Source organism: Pygoscelis adeliae, unplaced genomic scaffold, assembly GCF_000699105.1.
Source record: "Pygoscelis adeliae isolate BGI_AS28 unplaced genomic scaffold, ASM69910v1 Scaffold98, whole genome shotgun sequence".
In the NCBI taxonomy this organism is placed as follows: Eukaryota; Metazoa; Chordata; class Aves; order Sphenisciformes; family Spheniscidae; genus Pygoscelis; species Pygoscelis adeliae.
In genome coordinates, this window is record NW_008825547.1 from 7,385,722 (window position 1) to 7,409,309 (window position 23,588).

A 23,588-nucleotide genomic window follows, 5' to 3' on the forward strand; every position below is an offset into this window, starting at 1 on the left:
ACTTGTTTTTCTCAACCCTAACCAAGCTGGGACACACCTTGGCAGCGTAACACAGTATTCCTCCCTCTTAACTGCTAAAGTCCTTTTGGGCAACTGGGCGATAGGGGTAGTTATATGTTTATGCTGTTGGAGAAATAAATTCCCAGACCAAGTGCAGGTAGCAATGGTTCTGATCTTGGCCCGGGAAAATTAGGTTGTCAAATATAATTTTTAATTTAAAGACGAAGGGACACTGTGAAGACCAGGATTTGAGAAGAGCAGATACAGGGTAGGACTTCAAAAAGCACGCTAGCTAACAGGTATAGTCTTTTCCAGCATGCTACTCTCCTCTCCCAGTGCTAGGTAGATGGCATTCAGGAGGAATTATCTCCTGTAGTATTAGCCAACAGCAACCTCTATGTATTTTAAGAATAGACATTTATTTTAGTATCTCTGCTCACTTGTTTCTCCCTGATAAAGCAAAAGTACCCGTAAGCTCCTCTCACCCACTTTTAGAGTCGTTAACGCATTTTAAGGCCTATCAGAGTTGTAGCCTCTGGGAGCTTTTCACTACAGCTGTAAACGGCACAGCAGGACCAGGCCAGCTCTGGGTTGTGCTACTGAAATTGGTAGACAGTGCCCCTAAAGCCTGAATTTTATTCAAGTCAAATCCAGTAGATTTTAGGACAATGTAGGAAAGAAAAAAAAAATAATGGTTTGACAGCATCATGTACTTCAGAAGTTGCTGCTACCATATCCTGCACTGTTTTCTGGACATTTTTCCAGTTGTTTGTCTTCTTTTATGATTTTAGATTTCTAAGTACTTTAAGTTTGGGACTTCTACTGCTACCACTGTAAAATGTTGTGCATTTCATCATTTAGTTCTAGAAAATGAGAACATACCCTTGAGACTGTCTCTTCTGTAATTCAAAAATTGCATTCCGTTTTGAAATTGTGTGGTTATCTAGTTTTACAATATATTACTAATATAATATATATAATCAAGCAGTTATAGTGCATAATTATATACAGTCGTATAATTGGATAACTATATACCGTAGTATATAATCATGCAGTTATAGTGAATGGTTATTGTTATACTACAACTATATACTACTGTTACTCTTGATCCTGCTTCCTTTTCTCCAGATTGCATATTTGGCTGTCTGTTGTCATTGTCTTGAAATACATGGAGTTATAATTTCTTTGTGCATGATAATCCTAGTCATATTTCTATTTTGCTGACTCACGTATACAGATAGATCCTGGGATAATATCCTATTTCTTTTATGTATCTCCCATTCTGATTTACTTTAATGCTTTACAGGAAGAAAAGGGCTTCACATTGCTCTTTGCAGAGTGTTAAAAAATGTTAGTGGCAAGTAGGTTGCTAAGAAGATGAGCTACCCATGTTCTGCTCTTTCCTCAGATTTTGTTAGCTCTCCTGAAAATACTAGTCAAGAGATAGTAATAGTATTTTTTGTAATTTAATACATTTTTACCTTCTTACTACAGTAAATTCACTCTTGCAACCCAGTTTCCATTTTATAAGTTAAATTTAAAGACATCTTGTCAAGCTTTGTATCCTACACCCTTTTTATACATAAACATTCAATTTAAAAAGTTTCTTCTGCTTCCATACTCCCACTCATTGTGGGAAATTGAGCAATAGTGAAATATCTTGCAGAAAGCAGGAGTTGTGTTTGCCAAGTTACACATCTCAAGTACTGCAGAGATAGATGGAAAATACTGTTCTTCAGCTGCCATCAGCAAAAAAGAAGTCACGAAAAAGTCATATTCGGTGAGATGACAATGTGGGTGGACTGGGTGTGTACAAGGAAGGACGTGCAGTGCAGTTCTCTTATCTTTTTGACTGGAGGAATCTTCCAAATCTAGTTTAACCTATAATGTCGCATACATCCACTGGGAGCCGGGACTACTGAACGTTTATTTAGTTTATTTGGATGGTCCTGTGTTGTTGTAGTGAGATCTCTACAAAAATCTGGGCAGTGGCTTAACAGTGATAAATGTCCTATTGTACACCTGATCTTGAAGATTAACCTGATAGCCTAGGGCACTGATTCATGTAATCTTAAATACCTGGTATACACTCACATATCTCCTTTGAACCAGTGGAACTGCAATATGTGAAGCAGGTAGAGAGGAAAGTAATCGCACTGTGAGAGTGGATTTAAAAGCCACAGCTGATGATGGCAAAGCCAAGCAGAAATATTTAAACAAAAATTATCTAAATCATCAGTTTTAATAAAAAATATTTCAGTCTGCAGACAATAGCCTTGATTTAAATAATCACTTTTTTTGCATTTGTCCTTGTTTTCCTAAGGAAAGTTTAATCTACATATTGTGGTTTAGCCTCAGTCGGCAACTGAGCACCACGCAGCCACTTGCTCACTCCCCCCCGCCCCCTGGTGGGATGAGGGGAGAGAATTGGAAGACTGGAAGTGAAAAAACTCATGGGTTGAGATAAAAACAGTCTAATAATTGAAATAAAATAATAATAATTAATAATAATAATATACAAAACAAGTGATGCACAATGCAATTGCCCACCCCCTGCCGACCGATGCCCAGCCAGTCCCCCAGCAGCAGCCCCCCTGGCCCGCTTCCCCCAGCTTATGTACCGAGCATGACATCACATGGTATGGAATGTCCCTTTGGCCAGTTTGGGTCAGCTGTCCTGGCTGTGCCCCCTCCCAGCTTCTTGTGCACCTCCAGCCTTCTCAGTTGGTAGAGCATGGGAAGCTGAAAAGTCCTTGGCTAGTGTAAGCATTACCTAGCAACAACTAAAACATCCATGTGTTATCAACATTATTCTCATCCTAAATCCAAAGCACAGCACTGTACCAGCTATTAGGAAGGAAATTAACTCTATCCCTGCCAAAACCAGGACAGCACATTAACTGGTAACTATTAAAATACATTAATTTGCAAGTAAATATACATTTTACACTCAGTTTGATTCTTCTTTTTAATAGGATATGTTCTAGCAATATTCATTTATTAAAACAATTATATGGCACAGCATATATTTGCTCAGATTATTAGGTTTTTTTAATTTCTTACAAGTTTTCATAGTTTCTTACAGTTTAATGATGGACAATTATATAATCTAATTTCAATTCTATTAAACTAGGCATTTATATTTCATGTAGATGTCCATAACTTAAACCTAGAGATTCTAGTCAGACTAAGGCATTTAGGTCCTCTAGAGACTACACTGCCTGCACAGAAGAAGAATAACAGAGACTACTACTTCATTTCTACTTAAGGCTATCAGCAGAAAATAAATTATGCATCAAAAGCCTTGATAATAGCATCATATAAATGTACCCATGTTCCACTAATAAGAAATCCCTTTGTGCCCTCCACACTGAAGTCTCTGCCAACTTAGCCTAGGTGACAATTGTTTCCCACACCCTGAGCCTGCTCATCACTATGATTTGGAGAATGTGAGCAACATTTACCAGCTAGTCATTGAAGAAATAAGGGGTTTGGTATGAAAATACTAGTGGTTCTGAAAGTACTGGATGTCTGTGTCCGAAGAGGTAAAGTCAATGGCTCTACGTCCAAATGGAAACCAATAACAAGTGGTGTCCCACAGGGGTCCGTACTGGGACCAGTGCTATTTCATATCTTCATTAATGACATAGTGGGACTGAGCGCACCCTCAGCAAGTTTGCTGACAACGCCAAGCTGAGTGATGCAGCTGGTATACTAGAGGGAAGGGATGCCATCCAGAGGGACCTTGACAGGCTTGAGGAGTGGGCCTGTGCGAACCTCATGAAGTTCAACAAGGTCCTGCACCTGGGTCAGGGCAATTCTTATTATCAGTACAAACCGGGGGATGAACGGGTAGAGAGCAGCCCTGCAGAGAAGGACTTGGGGATCCTGGTGGATGAAAAACTGACACGAGCCGGCAATGTGCACTTGCAGCCCAGAAAGCCAACCGTAGCCTGGGTTCCATCACAAGAAGCGTGGCCAGCAGGTCGAGGGAAGTGATTCTCGCCCTCTACTCTGCTCTCATGAGACACCACCTGGAGCACTGCGTCAAGTTTTGGGATCCCCAGCACAAGAAATACATGGATCTGTTTGAGCGGGTGCAGAGGGGGGCCACGAAAATGGTCAGAGGGTTGGAACACCTCTCCTATGAAGAAAGGCTGAGAGAGTTGGAGTTATTTAGCTCCAGGGAGACCTTATTGTGGCCGTTCGATATATAAAGGGGGCTTATAAGAAAGACGGAGAGAGGCTTTTTACCATCATGTAGTGACAGGACAAGGGGCAATGGTTTTAAACTGAAAGAGATTTAGATTGGACTTAAGGAAGAAATTTTTTATGATGAGGATGGTGAGGTGCTGGAACAGGTTGCCCAGAGAAGCTGTGGATATCCCATCATTGGAAGTGTTCAAAGTCTGGTTGGACGGGGCTTTGAGCAACCTGATGTAGTGGAAGATGTCCCTGCCCACGGCAGGGGATTTGGACTAGATGATCTTTAAAGGTCCCTTCCAACCCAAACCATTCTGTGATTCTGTGATTCCAGAAAATATGTGAGTATTTCATGTATTGCTTATTCTCTCTAGACCAGGATGTGTACTCTAACCACGGTGTAGCTGGATGAAAGGAGGGGACAACAGCCTCTTCCCACAGTTTCCCACTTAATTTTCTGCAAAGTAGCACTGACAAGTGTCTTCTGAGACAGCGTACTAGACTGAGTTCTTCAGGCAAGACAGGCAGATCCCTGTAGAGTTGTGCTGGTTTTGGCTGGGATAGAGTTAGTTTTCTTCACAGTAGCTGGTATGGGGCTGTGTTTTGGATTGTGCTGGAAACAGTGTTGATAATACAGGGATGTTTTCGTTATTGCTGAGCAGTGTTTACACAGAGTCAAGGCCTTTTCTGCCTCTCACACCACCCCACCAGCGAGGAGGCTGGGGCTGCACAAAAAGTTGGGAGGAGACACAGCCAGGACAGCTGACCCCAACTGACCAAAGGGATATTCCACACCATATGACATCATGCTCAGCAGTAAACTAGGGGGAAGGTTGGCTGGGGGGGCCACTGCTCGGGGATTGGCTGGGCATTGGTTGGTTGGTGGTGAGCAATTGTTTTCATTTGTATCACTTGTCTTTCTTGGGGTTTATTTCCCTATCTTTGTTATTTTCCTTTTTATTATTATTATTATTATTATTATTATCATATTTCAATTATTAAACTGTTCTTATCTCAACCCACGAGTTTTCTCACTTTTACCCTTCCAATTCTCTTCCTCCCATCCTGCTGGGACGGGGGGTGAGCAAGCAGCTATGTGGTCCTTAGTTGCCAGCTGAGGTTAAACCATGACAACAGTGCAGGGATTTCAGAAGGTTTCCATGGCTTGAAGCTCAACATTGTCAAGACAAGCCCACCTTGGCATCTAAATTTCTCTCTGGATCAAGCCAGAGGTTCCCATTTATACTTTCAGGTGCTAGTGGCCTTTGATGCTTTGGACATCCTGTTCTGACCACTTCATTAGTCCCTTTGAAGGACTGCTGAAATCCAAGATGAGCAAATTAAGTATCTTCCAGCTCATTTGCATCACATTTTCTTTAGTTATCAGGGAGCACACATTTAAGTCTATCACTTGGTGCCAAGCCAATAGCCAACATTTCCAGTATCAAGAAACCGGGCAGTGCACATCAGTCAGCTCACTGCAAATTGACAATTAACATGATGGCTAGATAGGTTCATATGAGCATAACATTATTAATTAAACAGCAGCTGGGTTAATCAAGATAGCAAAAGTAATTTGTTGGAATAAATATTTTATTAGTGTGTCCATCAATGAAGCAAAAGAAGAGGTTTTAATTAATTCATATATTAAAATGTTCACGCTATGGGTGGCTGTAACTCTGTTTAAGGATCTGGAAACAGGTCTCATCTGTAGAAGGGTATATTCCCACTTTATCACTTCATGTTAATTGTACTGTAGATATCAGTTACCCAACTATAATTACTAGTATGTTAGATACAAGCCAAACATTGCTGTCCTCCTCTGAACAGCAATACTTCACAATTGATGTTAAAGGGCTCTTTTTCCTCTTTGTTGCTTTATTCTTTCAGAAATGTGCATTCTGCCATTGAATTACAGAAGGATATTCTTGGAATATGTGGTGTTTATGATACCTTCTGGCATGATTAGAGACCTGATCTTTCTTTTTCCCCAAAAAAGACCATGAAGTTGAGAGAGGGTGAATTTTTTTTTTTTATTTCTCCTGGTATTAATAACTAAACAGATGGGGGGAAATGGCATATTTTAAACGAGTATATGCCATAAACACAACAGGTGGTAGTGATTTCTATCTGACTGAGGAATATTTATCTACTAATGCTGAGAAATATAAAGAAATACTGAGAAGCAGAGAGAGGCTGCTGATTTTGCAAGAAGGTCATAGATTAGACAAAGTTTGTTTCAAACACTGAAGAGAGTGGGAAAAGATTTACTTTAAGGAGAAGAACTACTGAAAGAGCAAGATGTAAGCTGTTAGGACTGTTAAAACAATCAGGCTTGCCAAGTCCCATACTTTTTTGAAGGGAAGACCTCTGTAGTGGGTTGACCTTGGCTGGACGCCAGGTGCCCACCAAGCCACTCTGTCACTCCCCTCCTCAGCAGGACGGGGGGGGAAGAAATTAAAATGGCAAAAAACTCGTGAGTCAAGATAAAGGCAGTTTAATAAAGCAAAGGCTGCGCACGGAAGCAAAGGAAAAGAATAGGTTTATTCTCTACTTCCCATCAGCAGGAGATGTCCAGCCACTTCCCAGGAAGTAGGGCTGCAGTATGCGTAGCGGTTCTCCGGAAGACAAATGTTGTAATAACGAATGATCCCCACTCCTTTCTCTTAGCTTTCACTGCTGAGCAGACGTCATATGGTATGGCATATCCCTTTGGTTAGTTTGGGTCAGCTGTCCCGGCTGTGTCCCCTCCCAGGATCTTGCCCACCCCCAGCCTACTGGTGAGGAGGGAATGTTGGAGAGGCAGCCTTGACGCTGTGCGAGCACTGCTTAGCCAAAACACTGGTGTGTTATCAACGCCTTTCTAGCTACCAATACAAAGCACAGCACTACCAGGGCTGCTATGGGGAAAATTAACTCCATCTCAGCCAGACCCAATACAACCTCTTAGAGTATTTTTCCCTGTTGCTTTCTTCTTTGTGTCAGGTGGTTTATTACACATTAGAATGGAAGTCTCTTTCCGTGTTTTAGCTACCTGTCCAAAATCTTAGACATGTGTGAGAAATTTACTGGAAGCCCTCGTGGATAGATGTTTTATATAATGTGCATGGATATGGAGTACACATGTCCGTATAAAGAAGGAATTTCATTTATAAAAGTAAAGTTAATTTAATACAGAATACTAATAATAAGAAAAAAGAAGGAAATACACGATTGGAAAATGGTAAATAAATCTAAATATTTGATCTTCCTTCACAAACATTTAACCCACAAGCTGTACTACAATTGATTTTTATCATGTTCATTATTCACTCAACAGTTTTACTCTTCAAAATATTTCCGTCATGTTTAGGGAAAAGAAACAAACCCAAGTGACTTACACAGTCAAATTGCACAACATGAATGGTGAACAGGAAATACTGTAAATAAACAGGTGACATTCCCTCATGAAAAACCACCTGTTTTCTGGTATTTGTGTGGTACTAATGCAATTATTATTTAATCTGTATGTAACGTTCAGGTGGCACAAGCAATATACCTCAAGTACGATTGGTTTTTTTGATCCCTTGGAAGCCTTTATATCATATTGCTTCAGTTGTCATGCCTGAAAGGTGCTCTAAACTGTGAAGTTTAGGGAAAAAATGTGCTTAATCTGTCAAGGAGTCTGTAAGCCAGTGCTGGTCCTGGAGGTGCAGGGCAGCAGAACAACAGGATCCCATTTTCATTAATAATGGAAGGCTGGACTCCTCTTACCCACCTGCACAGCCTTCAGCAAGTAAACGTGGGCTCACACTGAGCCAGCCAGCCCTGCCATGGCTCTAGGTCCCATCCAGCTGCAGGCACCGTGACACCGGGCACAGTGGGGCTTGGTAGCTCAGGCACAGCTTGGTCCTAGCCATCTCCAGCGAGCACCTCCTCCAGAGCTGGTTTGCATTTAGCTGGCTCAGAGCATCAGTGCAACAAAGTGGTGTCCACCTGATAGAGGCTGTGGAAATACCGCCCCAGTAAATTGGACCCCCAAAAAAGCCAAGGAACCTGCCAACACTGCAGTCTGCTCAGAGCAAGAGGAAAGTTGGATTAAACTCACTTTCCTGAAACACCAGTGAGGTGAATGCCCTGGAGAGGAAGCTCCAACAGGACTGTGCCGCAGCGCTGTGACAGCTTTCATTCACAAGGAACTCAGCTTTAGCGTACTGTAGCTTAATTCTCCATGGGGAAGATTAATCCCTTGGAGGAGGATTAAGCTATAGTGAACTAAGGCCACTTTATTTCTGAATGGGAAAGGCCACACAGGGATTTAATGTACTTTATCTTATGTGCATTGATTTCACAGCTTTAGTTAATTCATCTTAACTTCCCTGAATTCCCTTGTGTGGACAAGCTTTTTGTCTGCAGAGAGGCTCTTGGAGCTGCTTGTAAAAAGCTCCTCGTGCAGCCCAACCAGAAAGCAGGTTGGAATGATTTTTGTGCCTCTGAAGGAGCTTATACCTATCTAGATACTATTAAATTACCTCTTTCTCAGATGGTTGATCCATGACATGCTTAGAACTATTTTAATTAGATTTTTTTTGAATGGACCAGAGAAAAAGGATTTTTCTTAAAACTAATCTCTGGCTTATTTTAGAAATCTCTCATGAACAGTCTTTTCAAGGCTTTCAGATAGCACGAATTGTGTACAGCTGCACAAACAATATTTTCTCAAGCATGGACATGTCTGGGCAGTGCAGTTTAATAGGTTTCCTTGCCCAGTGGGATTTTCTTCTCCTTTGGTGGTGGTCATCAGAAAATATTTTGTCTATATGGAAAGCAAATGAGCGGAGTTTCTACTCCCTGATCCTAAAGATCTTACTCCCTTCCTCTCAGTGGCACAAGTGACACAGATCTGGGTTGAGGAGGATGTTTTTGTGGGAGCTGCTGTTAAAATAATGGCGTGATTTTGCTGATGTTGTCCTTTGGGGAAATGAGTCTGCTTATTTCTTGTGCAGTTAACGTGATTTACTGATAGGGCCTTCTGATAAGGTCTTTCCTGATGCTGATGAATGATGACCCAGCTTTACTGTTCAGCTACATCATGACACTTCACATATCAAATTAAACTTTTGCCAAACAGTTCTTCACTGGGACACTTCATGTAACACAAAAAGTCCTCTCTTGTGGATTCCATACAAGTTTTACTATGACTTAATTCTGTAGCAGTCAATAAATATTTTATCTTTTTAATACGTAAATTAGGTGCTTAGGGGGCCCATATTCATGTGGATAAAGTCATGTGAGAACAGAAGTACTGAACAAAGGAACGTAAGTAATAGCTGCACATCAAGGTCCAAGTGTTTTCCACCAGTATTACTCAATAGTAGTATTCATCAATACTGATGTCAGTGGGACTGGGAAAAGATTTTAAAATATAACGCAACATGAGCAAAAGAGAGAGAGTCTCTTTAATTTAGCTGTTTGTGACCATTTGCACTGAAATGTACATATAAATACAGGAAACGGAAGCAAATCTTTTTCAAATTTAGCTATGATACCTGTATTTATATACCGTTGTACTAAAAGCTTAATAAGTGTTCAATGTCTTCTAATGATTGCTTTTCCTCTTCTTTCATACAGCTGATTGGATTTGTGTATGCCTGTTACGTGATCAGTATTTTCATGGAGGAGGAGGACAGCTGTAAGTACTGATACACACCTCTCCATCTCTGGAGCCACAGTACCTGGGGTGAGACTTAGTCTTGCATTAACTACCAAGGCGAAGAACAAAGTTTTAAAAATGCAGAATCTGGCATTCATGTACACAACCAATTGTGCTCAAAGATGTGCTTGTTTAGGTACTACCACCTTATCTAGGTGTCAGGATTGTACTTACTAAACTTCTTCATAGAGGTCTGTGAACTGCTTGCATGAGCCAGTCACACTGCTGAAAATCATGTGATCCACATATATTTATGTAAGTCTTTTTGTATGTACATTTAAATTTGAATCAAAGCTCCTGAAGCTATTTAGTCTGTTTTTCCAAATGACAGTCTTATCAGCAGTAAAGTTAATGGAGATGACAGATCAAGCCGTTTACAGTGTGCAGTATCGCTCTGATCAATAATTGGATAGACCTGTTCAATACTTACAAGTAACTAGACCATGCATCTAAAATGCTGACCCCCATGTGCTTAACCTGCCTTTATCAATAAAACCCTTATATACATACCCATATTGTTCAAAAAGTTTGAAAATGTGCACACCTTTAAAAAAGTATTTATCAAAAGTCATTAAAGGGGCATTGGAAAAATCTGAATATGCCAGACATTTTGGTAGGATGCTGTGTGAAAAGAGATTGTGAGAATTGCCTGACAAGGTCACCATACCGACATGACTAGCATAGCGATGGGTAAAAGCAGTAGTGAGAATGGAATAACATTGCATGAGCAAAGAGGAGTGAATATAAGAACAAGTCTATTTAAAAAGGGACAACGCATGATCATGTCAGTTACTTCCTCTCATATATGAGGAGTTAAGCAGTAAAATATCTACCTCTAGGGGGAAAAAAAAGGAACAAATGCCAATATCATTTTATGGCTATAGGATAAACAATACACAACCAAATATTTATTCATAAACTTTTATTCATAAATCTTAACATAGTTGTTTTGTTTCTTCGCAGAATAGCACTAGTGGGTGAAATGAATATAGTAGAAAAAAATAATTCAGTTTGTAGGAAAGCATTTGATAATATCTGGAAAATCTTATTGAAAACATAATTCGAGTAATTCATGGCTGTGATGGAAAAAGCAGACTTTTTGACTGAAAACAGTGTGAAGGGCCATAAACAAAATACTTTTCCATTGCTACAAACTGTACGTTTGGTTCTCCATCATAATGCAATAGACATTAGTGTCAAATCTATTTTAACACTTTCATTTAGATTTCTAATAGGAAGAAAATATATCAAATTGATTCTCAGATAAAACTGAGTGGGAAGGAGTCATAAGCATGTTGTGCACATAGTGTACTGTGAAAAGGCACAACGAGCCTGGATGAAGACTGGTGTTGTAAAGGAGAAGTATGGACACTTGGAGAAGCAACATGAAATGTGGGTCTTGAGGAGGAGGAAAAGCCCAGACAGTGCTCCCTTGGAAAGCTAGGAATTGCCAGTTAGTCAGGAATCGGTAACACAGCGTAACAGCAGAGGATAGCGCGGCAGCAAGGCAGCTGAATAATTTGGGATCTATAAACCAGATTTCGCCGACCAGAGTCTTTGGTCGGCGAAATCCAGAGACAACTCCTTTCCATATGGCTGTGGTGAGTCATGACGGTAGCTAGGGCTTCATACAGATGTCTGGAAACCTCATTTGTGAGACAATTAAATTCTTGGAACAGGGAGACTTCATTAAATGATTGGGAAGGCCGGCAGACTGATAAGGAAGACACAAACTACAGTGCCTTTAAAAGAGTAATAGTGTGTGTACATGCACACCCAACAAGCAAACACAGATATATCTGTACCTGGGAAGACAGGCTGTTCACTTTTTACACAAGCATGTTATATTATTGTTCGTTTTGTTTAGTCCTTTATAGTGTGCTTCACACATCTGTGTTTTATGCATGTGTGAAAGAAAGACAAAACTCCCACCAAAGAATACAACATGTTCATGGAAAATGCAGTCACCTGCTAAAGAGTGTATGTGGTTTATATTCAGGGCCTCACAAGAGGGTTATTGTCAAGTTAAGGGCCTTGTTCCCTTAGAAAACATGTCTACTGCAGAAGAGTTGGGGCGAGGTCTGTCTTTGACATCCTAGGTCCGATCCACTTTGTGGCTCACTGACTGTGAGCCCACCCTACTGTCTTTTGAGAGTTTTGTGCTGTATGATGCCAATGTAAATTTAAATCACTGAGAAGGGAGAACAGCTGACATATTTATTAACCAATGAAACACATCAAGTGCTAAGGTGATCCAGTATGTAAAACTAACCCAGTGCCCATTCTCCACAAAGGAATCGGGGATCCATGTTTAATTTCTGCTTGTCTTCCAGAACTGCCAACAGCAATTTGGTGTTTTGTTACAAGTGAAAATCATGGCACTCCTCTCGGAAAGTATGGTGTAACTTAGCTCAATGTCCACTGCTAGGAACGGGCAAGTTTCCCATTTTCACTTGCACCTTTACATATAATCTTCTAGACTCTCGTGTGAATAGATTTTTTTAGTTAGCGGAGGATGACCTGGGGCAGGGGCGAGAGCGGTGTGGTGGAAGTGGAGCAAAGAAGCTGAATAGATACATCTAGGAGATTTTACAACCAGTGCAAGGAAATAATTTCTGATTTGTTACTTTTTTTATTCCCTTCTAAGATCCCAAATCCAATCATAAGCAACTAAATAGCCCCTTAGTATCTCACTTTCTGCTAATTTGTGTCTTAATGCCCATTTGTGTTTTAGAGTCCTCTCTGCTTATAGATAAATACATTAAAGACAAATGTTAACTCATTCATAGCAATCCCACAGATATGTTTTAAATGAAGAAACATCTGTGTAAGGCAGAGTGGGAAAATGGTTTGGTAATTAGCTGAGAAGACCAGGACTTATTCTGGAAAAATTCACATTGTTAGCTTGCAGCATAATGAACAAAAATTTATTTCAGAGAGAAGTACAGTGGTGCATCAAAACAGTCAGTTTAAAAGTAGATGGTGATTACATTAGGATAAAAGTCCAAGAAACTGCAACAAAAGAACAATTTTATGCATTTTAATATGATACAGCAGATTCTTTCCTTAGGTAGATGCAGTTATTCTATCATATTTTTGCAGTAGTTTGCACAGAATAAATCCTCAGCCATCTGAGAGTCAAAGCCTCCCTAATTAAATATACTCTGCAATATTCAGTGCCTCAAGTTAACCCCAGTTCTTGGTCTGAAATCCATCAGGCAGACTTAAAAATTAATAATAGCTGTCTGTTTAGCCTCTGTGCAGTGCTTAAATGGATTTTGAGCCTGACATTTCGGCTGATGGACACTTTTCTGAACAGTAATAATGCTTGAGGAAACATTTATTTCCAGCTATTGCTCACCTTACCCACATTTCAGACTGTAGTTAACTTTTACTTAGAAGGAAGATGATAGCAGGTCAAAAGGAATGAAAAAGAAGACATGTAAAAGGCACACTGCTGTAGTGGGGTTAATACCTTCCATCATTCATCCTAATGAAAAAGTCTATTTATATCTCTTCCCTTCATTTTTTCATTTCTTTCTTTGTAGATCTATCAATCTATATAAGCCCTTTTGAAGGAACAGAATATGTGAAATCTGTAATCATAAAACCCTGTCACTATCCTGTTTGTGAATCATTTTCTCCTAAAAATGAACTCAGAGGCTTGTTGCCACCTTGTCAGAGTTACTGAATGGTTTTAATAAAGCGGAATCTGGAGACTAGGCAAAATACATTGTTAAAATCATTATTAAATTTCTAAATAGTTTCTGGGCTTTTCTGAGAAACAGTTGATAGCATTATTGCTGCTAAATGCTAGTTTGTAAGTATGACATTGACACATGTCAGAAGTGATAGTTCTGTACTGTGTGTGAATTTGTGGAGTGGAAGCTGAGTTGCATACTAATTACGTAAGGAAAAAAAGTGAAATCAGAGGGGAAGATTTGCCACAAAACTACAATTGCGATTTCAGCATTTATTATAAAACTGAGACTGAAACACCAAAAGGTCAACGCAAGGAAGCCCAAACCACTTTTGTGCATGAGCAAAAATAAAGGAAAGGGCTTCCATTCACTAAGAAGGAAAGCTTTATACCGTAAATGAAATGACAAGAACAAAATTAATGAACAAAAAATAATTTTTTTTTTACCTCTCCCCTGTGCTAGTTGTATTCAGAGCTCAGCTGTACTTTCAGAACAGAAAGGAAATGAATCTGTTTTTAAAAAGGAGGAGTTTCCCCATACTGTGGTATCAATAGGAACCTCCATATGCTATCATTACACAAATATTAAGTAAAGCAAGATGCATTATTACCACCACTGAAAAACTACTGCATTGCCTTTTCTGACATATGGCATTACATTTATACACACCATTGAGCATCTGTTGGCAGTAATCAAACAAAAGAGAAAGAATTTTTTCCTCACGTTTAATTTAATATTTGTAGTTACACAGTAGGTCCAGCAGTGATAAATTTCTTATAAATATGCTATTTTTTGCAAATTAATGAAGAACTAGCAATAGCTAATATTAGCCACAGACCCGTATATGTTTGTATGTGTGATTACCTTTATATATAAATATACAAGTTTCCTTAACGAAGGAGTTTTTGGGAACGCACTACTAATACCTTTACATCAATTGCAATTGCCCATGTCGTTGAGTCCATTTACCTTCTAGAAAAGAGAATTTTTATCATAAAATGGTTAATATCAAGGATGACCAAGAAGGAGGATACTGCCCTACACTTCTGTTGGGCAATACAAGAATCAAACATCCCCAGACAATGACTATCCTAAATTACCTCACTGAAAATGAGGACTTATGAAACTTTCCAAACAGCAGCCAGCAGCACAGATCATCACTGGGCTTTAGTACTCACCACTCTTACCTTTAGGCCATAATGACTTGAGATATTGAAACAAAATATGTTGTTACTGACCAATGGATGAATATGCTTGGCAGACTTTTAAAATTATAATGTTTTACTGCCTGGCACTGAAACAGCACTATAGCTGCCAGGTTGACAGCATTCTCCTGGCTTTGGCATTTCTGTATAACGGCAGCAACTATCAGTGTTTTTGGAAGGCTTGAGAAGAAATTTGCAGCTTTCTGTTCACCTGGACAAGCAACCCAAACCCCCAGAATTTTGATACATCGGTTTTGGTAAAACAACAGAATCACTTCTTTTCACCAGGGATAGACTATACATATCGCTAGGCACGGAATTATAATGGATCCATAACCAAAATGTATTCTGTAAGTGTTCATTCAACTGAACAGATTTCTGAAAATAAACAAATGTGGACTCCTGCAGAGATGAAGAATCTAACATAGCTATGTTACACGGTCAAACATGGTCTGTGACATCTGGAAAGCCAGGGAGCCCAGCCAACGCCATAAAACATCTGGCTGATGACAGGTGGTTCCTGCTGCTCCTTACACTGAGGCGCTGCCCACATTTCAGGATAGCTGGTGCCAGGGGGTGACTCGTTCCCTCCTAGCAGCTGCTCTCGTCGCCTTGCAGATGCCCACCATGAACTGAAGGAGAGGATGAAGTGTGACCAGAAATAGCACCAGGAGTATCCAGGAGGCTCCCTCAGTTCAGCTGTGACCCAGGCCAATCCCACCAAACATTTTATAGAGACAAATGTCAAGATCCAGTTTCTGTAGACTTTAGAGCTCTATCCAGCTGGAGTTTGTTGATGAGATGCAGACTCACTTATTTAGTATCCTACTTATACCTGACTCCACTTTCTTCCATACTGGAAATATAAAGGATAAACCTGTTATTCTAACAACATTGTATGGTCTTACAGTCCCGTTGGTGTCCTATTTATCATTAGCCTTAATGTGTGAATTAACTGAAAATGCATGCTTGCTCCTACACTAAACTAACACAATGAATTCTGAAGTATTTAATGAAGGAAGAAATGCAGCAGGGGTGTTATATGATTTAAATTATGACTACATACTATTTCAATTTTTTTATTTTTTTGTTTTATTTTACATTAAGTTATCATACATTGCCTGAACAAGCAATTGTTCTCATTCCCGTGGAAATGTGCATAGATATAATGCACACAACCAAGGGTAAAACCTCTGAGGTGGTGTAAAATAAAAGCAGTTAAACAATATAAATACTAGAAGAAATCTTGATCCTAGTTAAGTCAGTGGCAAAAAAATTGCAGCAGAGGCATGATTCCCCCTTCTTTTTTTCTGCTTAAAAACTATAGATGAATAATCCATCACAGGAAAACAACTCGAAAAAAATATACCCATGCCACCCCCTGCTTTTGCATTCCCCTAGCAAAATGTAAAAAGTAGTCTTCATTTGCAGTTGTAATCTCCATGGACTGCTGTAGAACATCTTGCTCTAGCTGAGAGATTGTCTTTAAATAATAGATATTGCACAGTATACGAAAAGGGAACTCTTGGCTGTGGAATATTTCCAGCAGCAGCAGAAGTTATCTGCCTGAAAGTATCATACATTTAATGTGTAATGCAACATGTAAGGCTGATCCAGATAGGGTACAGACAAAGTGTGAGAAAGTGGCATCATCTAAATGACATGTGTAAACTAATCCTAATTTTTCATTGATAGAGCATAGCTTGCTATAAGTTGTGAATCAAACAACTTGAAGAAATCCCCCTTGAGATTCTATACCACTTGAGTAAAATACTTTAGTCTATCTTCAGTAAAGAATTAATTTCTTACTGGAGGGTTGCCTCTAATTTCCTCTTCCTGTACCAAGTTTAATTATGACTTAAACTTGGACTAACTTGCCTGGCAATATATATGAAGATAATAGTCAAGATGCCATTTCCATGCAAGCCAGCAGGTCATTTATTTTTCATTAAGAAAAAGGGTAAATCACTCAAATTATAAGAGTCCTCCAGTGCCTTCCCACAGTTAGTCCCATAGGCACAAGACAGAAAATTTTTCCTGAAATTTAGTAGGAAAGAATCACCTCAATCAGTTTAGCATGAAGAATTATTATCAGATATTCCCCAGAATATTAGTAGATGAGAGCAGTAGTGGTGAACACACGGTACGGCTTTGAAATGTTCCTGTGTGGGTGAGAAAAACCCGAGTACCCAGAGCCAGCTGCCTGGCACTACAGATAGCTCAGGAGATGATACATACTCTCTTCTGCTTCATACATCGAAATGATACTTGGTCATTTTGATCAAGTCGGAGTTATCCACTCATTCTTTTTTGTACAAAGTTGAGGGAGAGTTTAGGAGTGTAGAACCTAATACTTTTTAAAGATCTCTTTTATACCAATGAATTGTGTGAGCTTTCAGATACCAAATGGTACAGAGCTACAATCACTTGCTTCCATCCACGATTTGGGATTCTGACTGTAGAAATACCCACATGGTTTGAATGGGACTTCAGGAGTACAGGTGAAGCATTTAGAAATATCTGTATGGAAAGCAAATATTTTTGATGTATTATTTGCAGAAAGTGCTAACATATTCTTCTGAACAGAGAAATGTGTCAGAACAGTATTAGGGCATATATTGGTCAATTTTGACCTGTTTGGATAAACACATTTTAACTCGCTGATTTGATTCAAGCTTCTACTTAGCTAATTTAATATTGATTTTGTTTTAGTCTCCACCTTCCACTTCCTTGGCCTTTCTGTTTAAATTAAATCTGCTTTTAAATGGATGCTATCCCAACCCCCAGTTGCCAGCACCTTAATCTTTTCACTTAAATTGCATCTATTGTTAAATCAGTCTTACTCCAGCATCCAGCGTCCCTCTCCTGAGCTTTCCACTTGACATCGCACACAGGCCTAAGTGGTGCCCGTTCCTGTCCCTACCTTTCACCCAGCTTCTCCATTAAAATGAAATCTCTTTACAAATCCATTTTCCACTTCCAGTTCCAGAAATGAAGTACTTCTTACTTCATTTCTAAATGGGAACAGCTTTGTGTCCATTTTAATTTGTGGAGCTTGGAAAGAAACTTTCAGACTCCCACTTTTCTGTGTAAATGCCATCTCCCCAGGTCTTAACTTTCATGCAGACGTGTTATCCTGATTTCTGGGCCTCAGCTTAAGTAATATCCATTTCCTTGTTATTGTTGCTTGAGTGATAATTTCCCAGTTAGCACATCACGCCTAAGAGCTCTGTCTTGTAATAACTGCTGCCTTTGGTGTGGGAAGCGTAAGCCTGGAGCGAGTGGTGCACCTGCGTGATGAGGTGGTGTACTGAGCCAAGGAGGGTACAGGATTAATCAGGCTCTACACCGGGCCATAAATTATCTTGTTTATATGCTCATAAGGAATCTGGGGATTCAGTGAGATGAACAGTTACAACTGAGGCAAATATTCCCACCGCTTCCCATTATACATATCTCAATGTGTTTGACACACTCAACAGACCTGTGGATGAATTAGCAGTTTAGGTGACCAGAGTTCTCAATGCCTTTTACCTTATGCCCATGTCTGGTCTGAGAGAGTGATGGTGAGGTTTCATTTTAGAAGAAAGAAGTGTCCTCCCGTTTTCCTTACAGACAATAACCTCAGAAATGAAAACAGATCCATACAGACCAGCTGATTGAATTTTCCTGAAGCTGAGGTTTATTCACATTTCCTTTCTAACAATACTGAGCTTTGAAATACAGCACTAAAAAAGCCAAAGCTTTTTTTTTTCCTTGTTTTTGAGGGAGTATCCATGATAAGAATTATACAATATGGGTCCCATTGTATGTAATGGATCCCAGCATATATAATCATACATTACAGCCTTAGAGGTTACTCAAACAACTACTTTGCAAAACAGCTATTGTATAAATTCAAAAAGAGATGGCTAACCAGCACAAGTCAGTGAAGTACGTTGAACCAAGCCAAAATTCCAGGTCACAGTCAGGTAATTTTAGACGATTATTTTATTTGGTAATGTATACTTTCTCAAAATGTGGCAAAATCAAACAATTTAAATAAGAATTAACTATCCATAGTTTTACCCATCTTTGAAAATCTCACCTCTAAATCCCATAAATCTAAAGGCAACCAGCATGTTCCACCAAGAAAAGTTGTCAATTTTGTTTGGAAAAGGAAGGGATAACAATGTTGATCATTGATAAAATCAAAGCAAGAGAAAGACCCATGCAAATAAAGTATCACAAGGATTTCTTAGAATAACCACAGTTAAAGAACAAGAGAAAGGAGAAGATATTCAAATATTTAAACTAATTTAAGGTTTTTTTGCTAAACCCTTTTTTTGTCCTGTTGAATTTTTACTGTAACCTATTCTTTAGTTCTCTTTACTGTGTCTCTGATGTCATCACACCTTCAACCCTTCATAAAATAACCTTTCTAAATTCCTCCTATTTGTAAACCTGGACTTGTTGTCTATAAGTTGTACTTTTCAGATTTTCTAGTTGTACTATTTCAATAGCCCTAATGATTTCAGGATATAAGAGAAGCAAGATTTATAGCAAGAGGTGTTATCTTACTAAATCGGGTGATATGGTTTTCCAGCTGGTGATATATATATGGTGATATAGCTGATATGGTTTTCCAGCTGGGACAGCTGGTCAAATAAAACATATTACCTCTTCCTAAAAACCCTATTTTTCAAAAAGTCTACATTATATTTATTGTATTTAGTCTGTGTTGCTGATATGCTTTATTAGCTTTATATCATAACAAGTCTTTCTCTTACCAGTGCTCTGTGATCTGGGTCATAGCTGGACTCACTTTAAACTTCTTTTGACATTCTTTTGTCATCAGTAAATATACAGTTGGTTTTGTTAACAGAAATTTAATCTCAGTACATCTGTGTTTTTCTCAATATTACAGGTTAGGTGCAGCAAAACCAAGTAACGCAATGTGACTCTCGCCATTTATATGATGACTCTTATTCCTTCGCATTGATTTCTACTCGTTTTCTTTTCCTCCTTAATCATGACAATGTGTTATTTTGGAGTACTGAAATTTGAGAGTTACAAGGTTTTCATAAAAGTGTATTTTTTACTTCATCTTTCTTCAGGGAGAGAATTTTTTATTGATGAGGTCAGTATTGCATTGTCTTTCTTTATCATTAGCAGATTGATTCACTGGTGGCTTCAAAATGAGTATTAATCCTGTTACAGACTCTATTCCTCTTTTGCACATTCATCTTTCTCTTAATATGAAATGATACCAACTTTCTAACAATGAGAAAACCATTTTCTTAGCTATCATGTTTGCTGACAGACGTGATATTTCTTTTTCCACTCCATCATATATGAGAAGACCACTGGCCATTGTAAGCTCCAATTTTGTAATGCTCTACATTCCTAGATCTATTTTCAAAGCTGAGGATGTAGTCGTATTATATTTTGGTGTTTTGAGGAGCTAATTTGAGTTGGTGATAGAGATGGTAATGTCAAAAAAAAACATTAAGAGATCAGCAAGATGACTTGAGGTGAAGACAGAGCAGAACAAAAGCAACAACAGTATGAGGTGCAATAAGTTTCCCAATTTGCAGAGAAGCACTCACAGATAAATGAGTACTCATTGCTGCACTTGGATATGATTAAGTAGTAAGCTTACCAGATACAACCACAATGGCTTTGAAATAGTGGATGATCAGATATTCTGGGGCAAACTGGGGGTACCATAGTAGTAGTGCATTTACAGGGACTGGAGAAGGCTGGCATGACACTGATCAACAGATGGGTTATTTTACTGGCTTTCCGGTCTTGAAAAACCAAAGGCAAGAACAGAAGATTAGAGCTTGCTGATTTGTGCTCATCCACAGAGATAAAAGATTGACAGGAGAAGATTGAGAATCTGGAGATCACAGAGGGAGTTTATCCACTTCTGTTTCTGATCTGTAGACTTGAATTCAGAGAAGGCACAGTAGGACCACTGGTTACTGTGGTTACTCAAAGAGGGAGAATGTGGGATTTTCTGCTGGGATGTAGAGAGAAAGGCTCCAGCGGCACTGGAGGCAGCATTGTCTGCTTAGCAGAGAAAAAAAGGTAGTTTGGAGTTTAAAGAGGCTGAAATCCAGGAAGATGTGTGGTAGAAAGCCTTGGGGTCTGCCTCCTCAAGGATTGAAGCAGACTACTGCTAAGCAAGGTGTAGCTGTGAGCACAGTGTAGTTGCAGAGGAGGGAATGCATACAATGCCCCACACTAACGAGCAGATGTCATGTGGAGAAGCAGGATTTCTACACAGGATATCACTGATGGTCATGGGGGCAAAGGCAGGATAATAAATGAGGAGGATGATGTGGGAATGCAAATTGCCTCATCTGAAATGGCAAAAAACATTGCACAGTGTTAAGGTGCTTGATATCACAGAGTGGAAAATATCACCAGATCAGTGTTCTTCTGGAAAAGCTGATACCTGACGTCTCAGGCTACTGGAAGTATACGTTTCAGCATGTGTGTCAAGTTCAAGATGTCAAGTCTGTCAAGTTAAAGAAGGCAGTTCTGTACCTGGACCCCAGCAAAGCCAGCTACTAATAAGGGAAGGAAGGGTCAGGGAAGAAGGAGACTCTCCTGACTGGCAGCAAAAGACATTAACGGGCAGAGATGTTAAGCAGATTTTAAAGCAAAGATTTGAAAATAGGGCTATAAAGGAAAGACAAGAAAAATTGCAACAAAGGCTGAACGTGACAGAGTTTTATTCAGCCAGAGCTTTGAAGTAAATGTGCACATGTACTTTTATAGAAAATTTCCAAAGAAAACCACAACACTAAACTCAAAAAAGGCAAAAGTAATTTGATGATAAACTAGCACACTTCTTAAATGGAAAACTCAGAGTTACTACATCATACGGAGTAGAAATGAGAGGTTTATAACATTTCCTCCCTTGTTGTCTGTGTCCATGCAGTTGGAGAACCATGCTTTCCATTTGAGTCTCAGCCAAGTCTCTGGCTTCTTGAATTGCAGCAGACTCTGTTTGGCCTCCCAAGTCCTTAGCAGTGCCTTCTCTCCATCGCTTCTAAGACCTGCCTGGTTTGCTGCTCCCCTCTGCAGCCTCAGTTTTGAGGAGCAGGCTAGCAGCTCCTTGCCTCTCTGGCTTGTGTCATCTGCTGTGCCATGCACACAGACATGCTCTCCTGAACATTCTCAGCTCGCTCCTGTTCGCTCTTTGTAAGACAAGTAAAGATACAAACACATGAAGCAAATATCGTGTCACAGAGGATGATAGCAGCAAAGTTCAGGAACAGTCTTCCATCCCTAGGAAGGTGGGAACAAAAATCCAGAATCACTCAATGATAAAAAGAGTCCCTCCAGTCATATAACTTACTTTTTAAAATAAAGTTAATATTCTTCTGTTGTGAATGGATGACGTGTACTTTCTTCTATGTATAGAAATCCTTTCTTCAAACGCCACAAGTGTTCCAAAAGGCATGGCTTTATGTCATGTATTTGATCTTGTAAATACTTTGCTCTAGGAAGTTTATCTTTAATTATTCAATAGAGTTCAACAGGGTTTGCATTATATAAGGGGACACTAATTTCACATACTGAAGCATCTGTGACTTGTAGTTAAGATTAGAAAGAACAGTTGTGATATTCTTGGATACATAATAACCAGGCAGCTACAGATACTTTAATTTTGTCTCAAAAATAAATAATTGGATCATACTGACGGATAACTGAAGCAAAAAGAAATTGGTATGGATACAAAGAACAACAGGCCAGAAATAGAGACCCGCGGGACTCAACTGATAGGAAAAAGAACAACTTGAAGGAACAAAACACCTAACTTGCAACTTAGCAATGAACTGTAAGTGGAGCAGATCAATTCCAGTCAGTCCTAGCACCTGCACTAAACATTTTTAAAAGAACTCTGTAGTTGATGGCATCAAACTCAGCAGAAATATAAAGGCACACTAATAGATATCATATAGTCCTGAATCAGACTACCAAAAAAGATCAAAGCATAACTTCAAAAAGCAGATTCAGAGTTCTGTCTCTTCTGAAGCCAACTTGGACACATTTATTGTGAAGATCATGTGTTTGGAGGTGTGACTGAAGCTGTAGCAGCCTTCTGTACAACAGTCTTTACTCTTGACTACTTCAGCTGCCATTTTAGTGGATTGACTGGGTATGTGTTGTGAAAGCTCAACGGCATTGTTTCTCTCTTGGTATTGTGTGAACATAATTTTTTGCTTTGCCAAAAAGATTAGGCTCTGGTAAGTATTTAGCGAGAGTAAGATATAACATTTTAAACCAAAATGGAAAACTATTCCTCATCAACTTAAGTTTTGCATAAGGGTTTGCAGATAGCACAGCGTCATAAAAAATGGATGTTTGCTGAAGCCTAAAGGAAAGAATTCCTACATATTTGCAGCTTAAAGTATATTCTTTTCTGATACTAAATTAGTGATAATAAACTTGGGGTAAGTATTTTTCCTATAGACCTTATGTGTGATGACTGTACTCTTCTAGGGTCTTTTACCATGTAGTGGCCAAGAGTCTTTAATGACCTGAAAGTGATTGAGAAATACTTACTTTAAGAAAAAACCCATAATCAGGCAGCCTGTCATTTAACTTCAGTAATGGGACGGTATAGCCGTAAAGCTTTCAAAGGCATGGCACAGAGAACATTTTGGAAAGGTATTTTCATATTTGGAATGACTCAGGGATCTGGGATAAGAAGGTTTGAGCCACTTTCACTTTCTAACAACTTTGATGTTCCTCATGCTTTTTTCATCTTACTGGGGAGTCATATCCTTG

At 39.2% G+C, this 23,588-nt stretch overlaps 1 protein-coding gene across 1 annotated transcript in view; it reads left to right on the forward strand.

The window, feature by feature from the left end:
* NKAIN3 (Na+/K+ transporting ATPase interacting 3) overlaps positions 1–23,588 on the forward strand; it is a 196,749-nt gene that overhangs the window by 164,096 nt on the left and 9,065 nt on the right. The window contains exon 4 of the mRNA XM_009332092.1: positions 9,814–9,874. Within this exon, the coding sequence (XP_009330367.1) occupies positions 9,814–9,874 (61 nt within the window). The remainder of the gene's footprint in view (positions 1–9,813; positions 9,875–23,588) is intronic.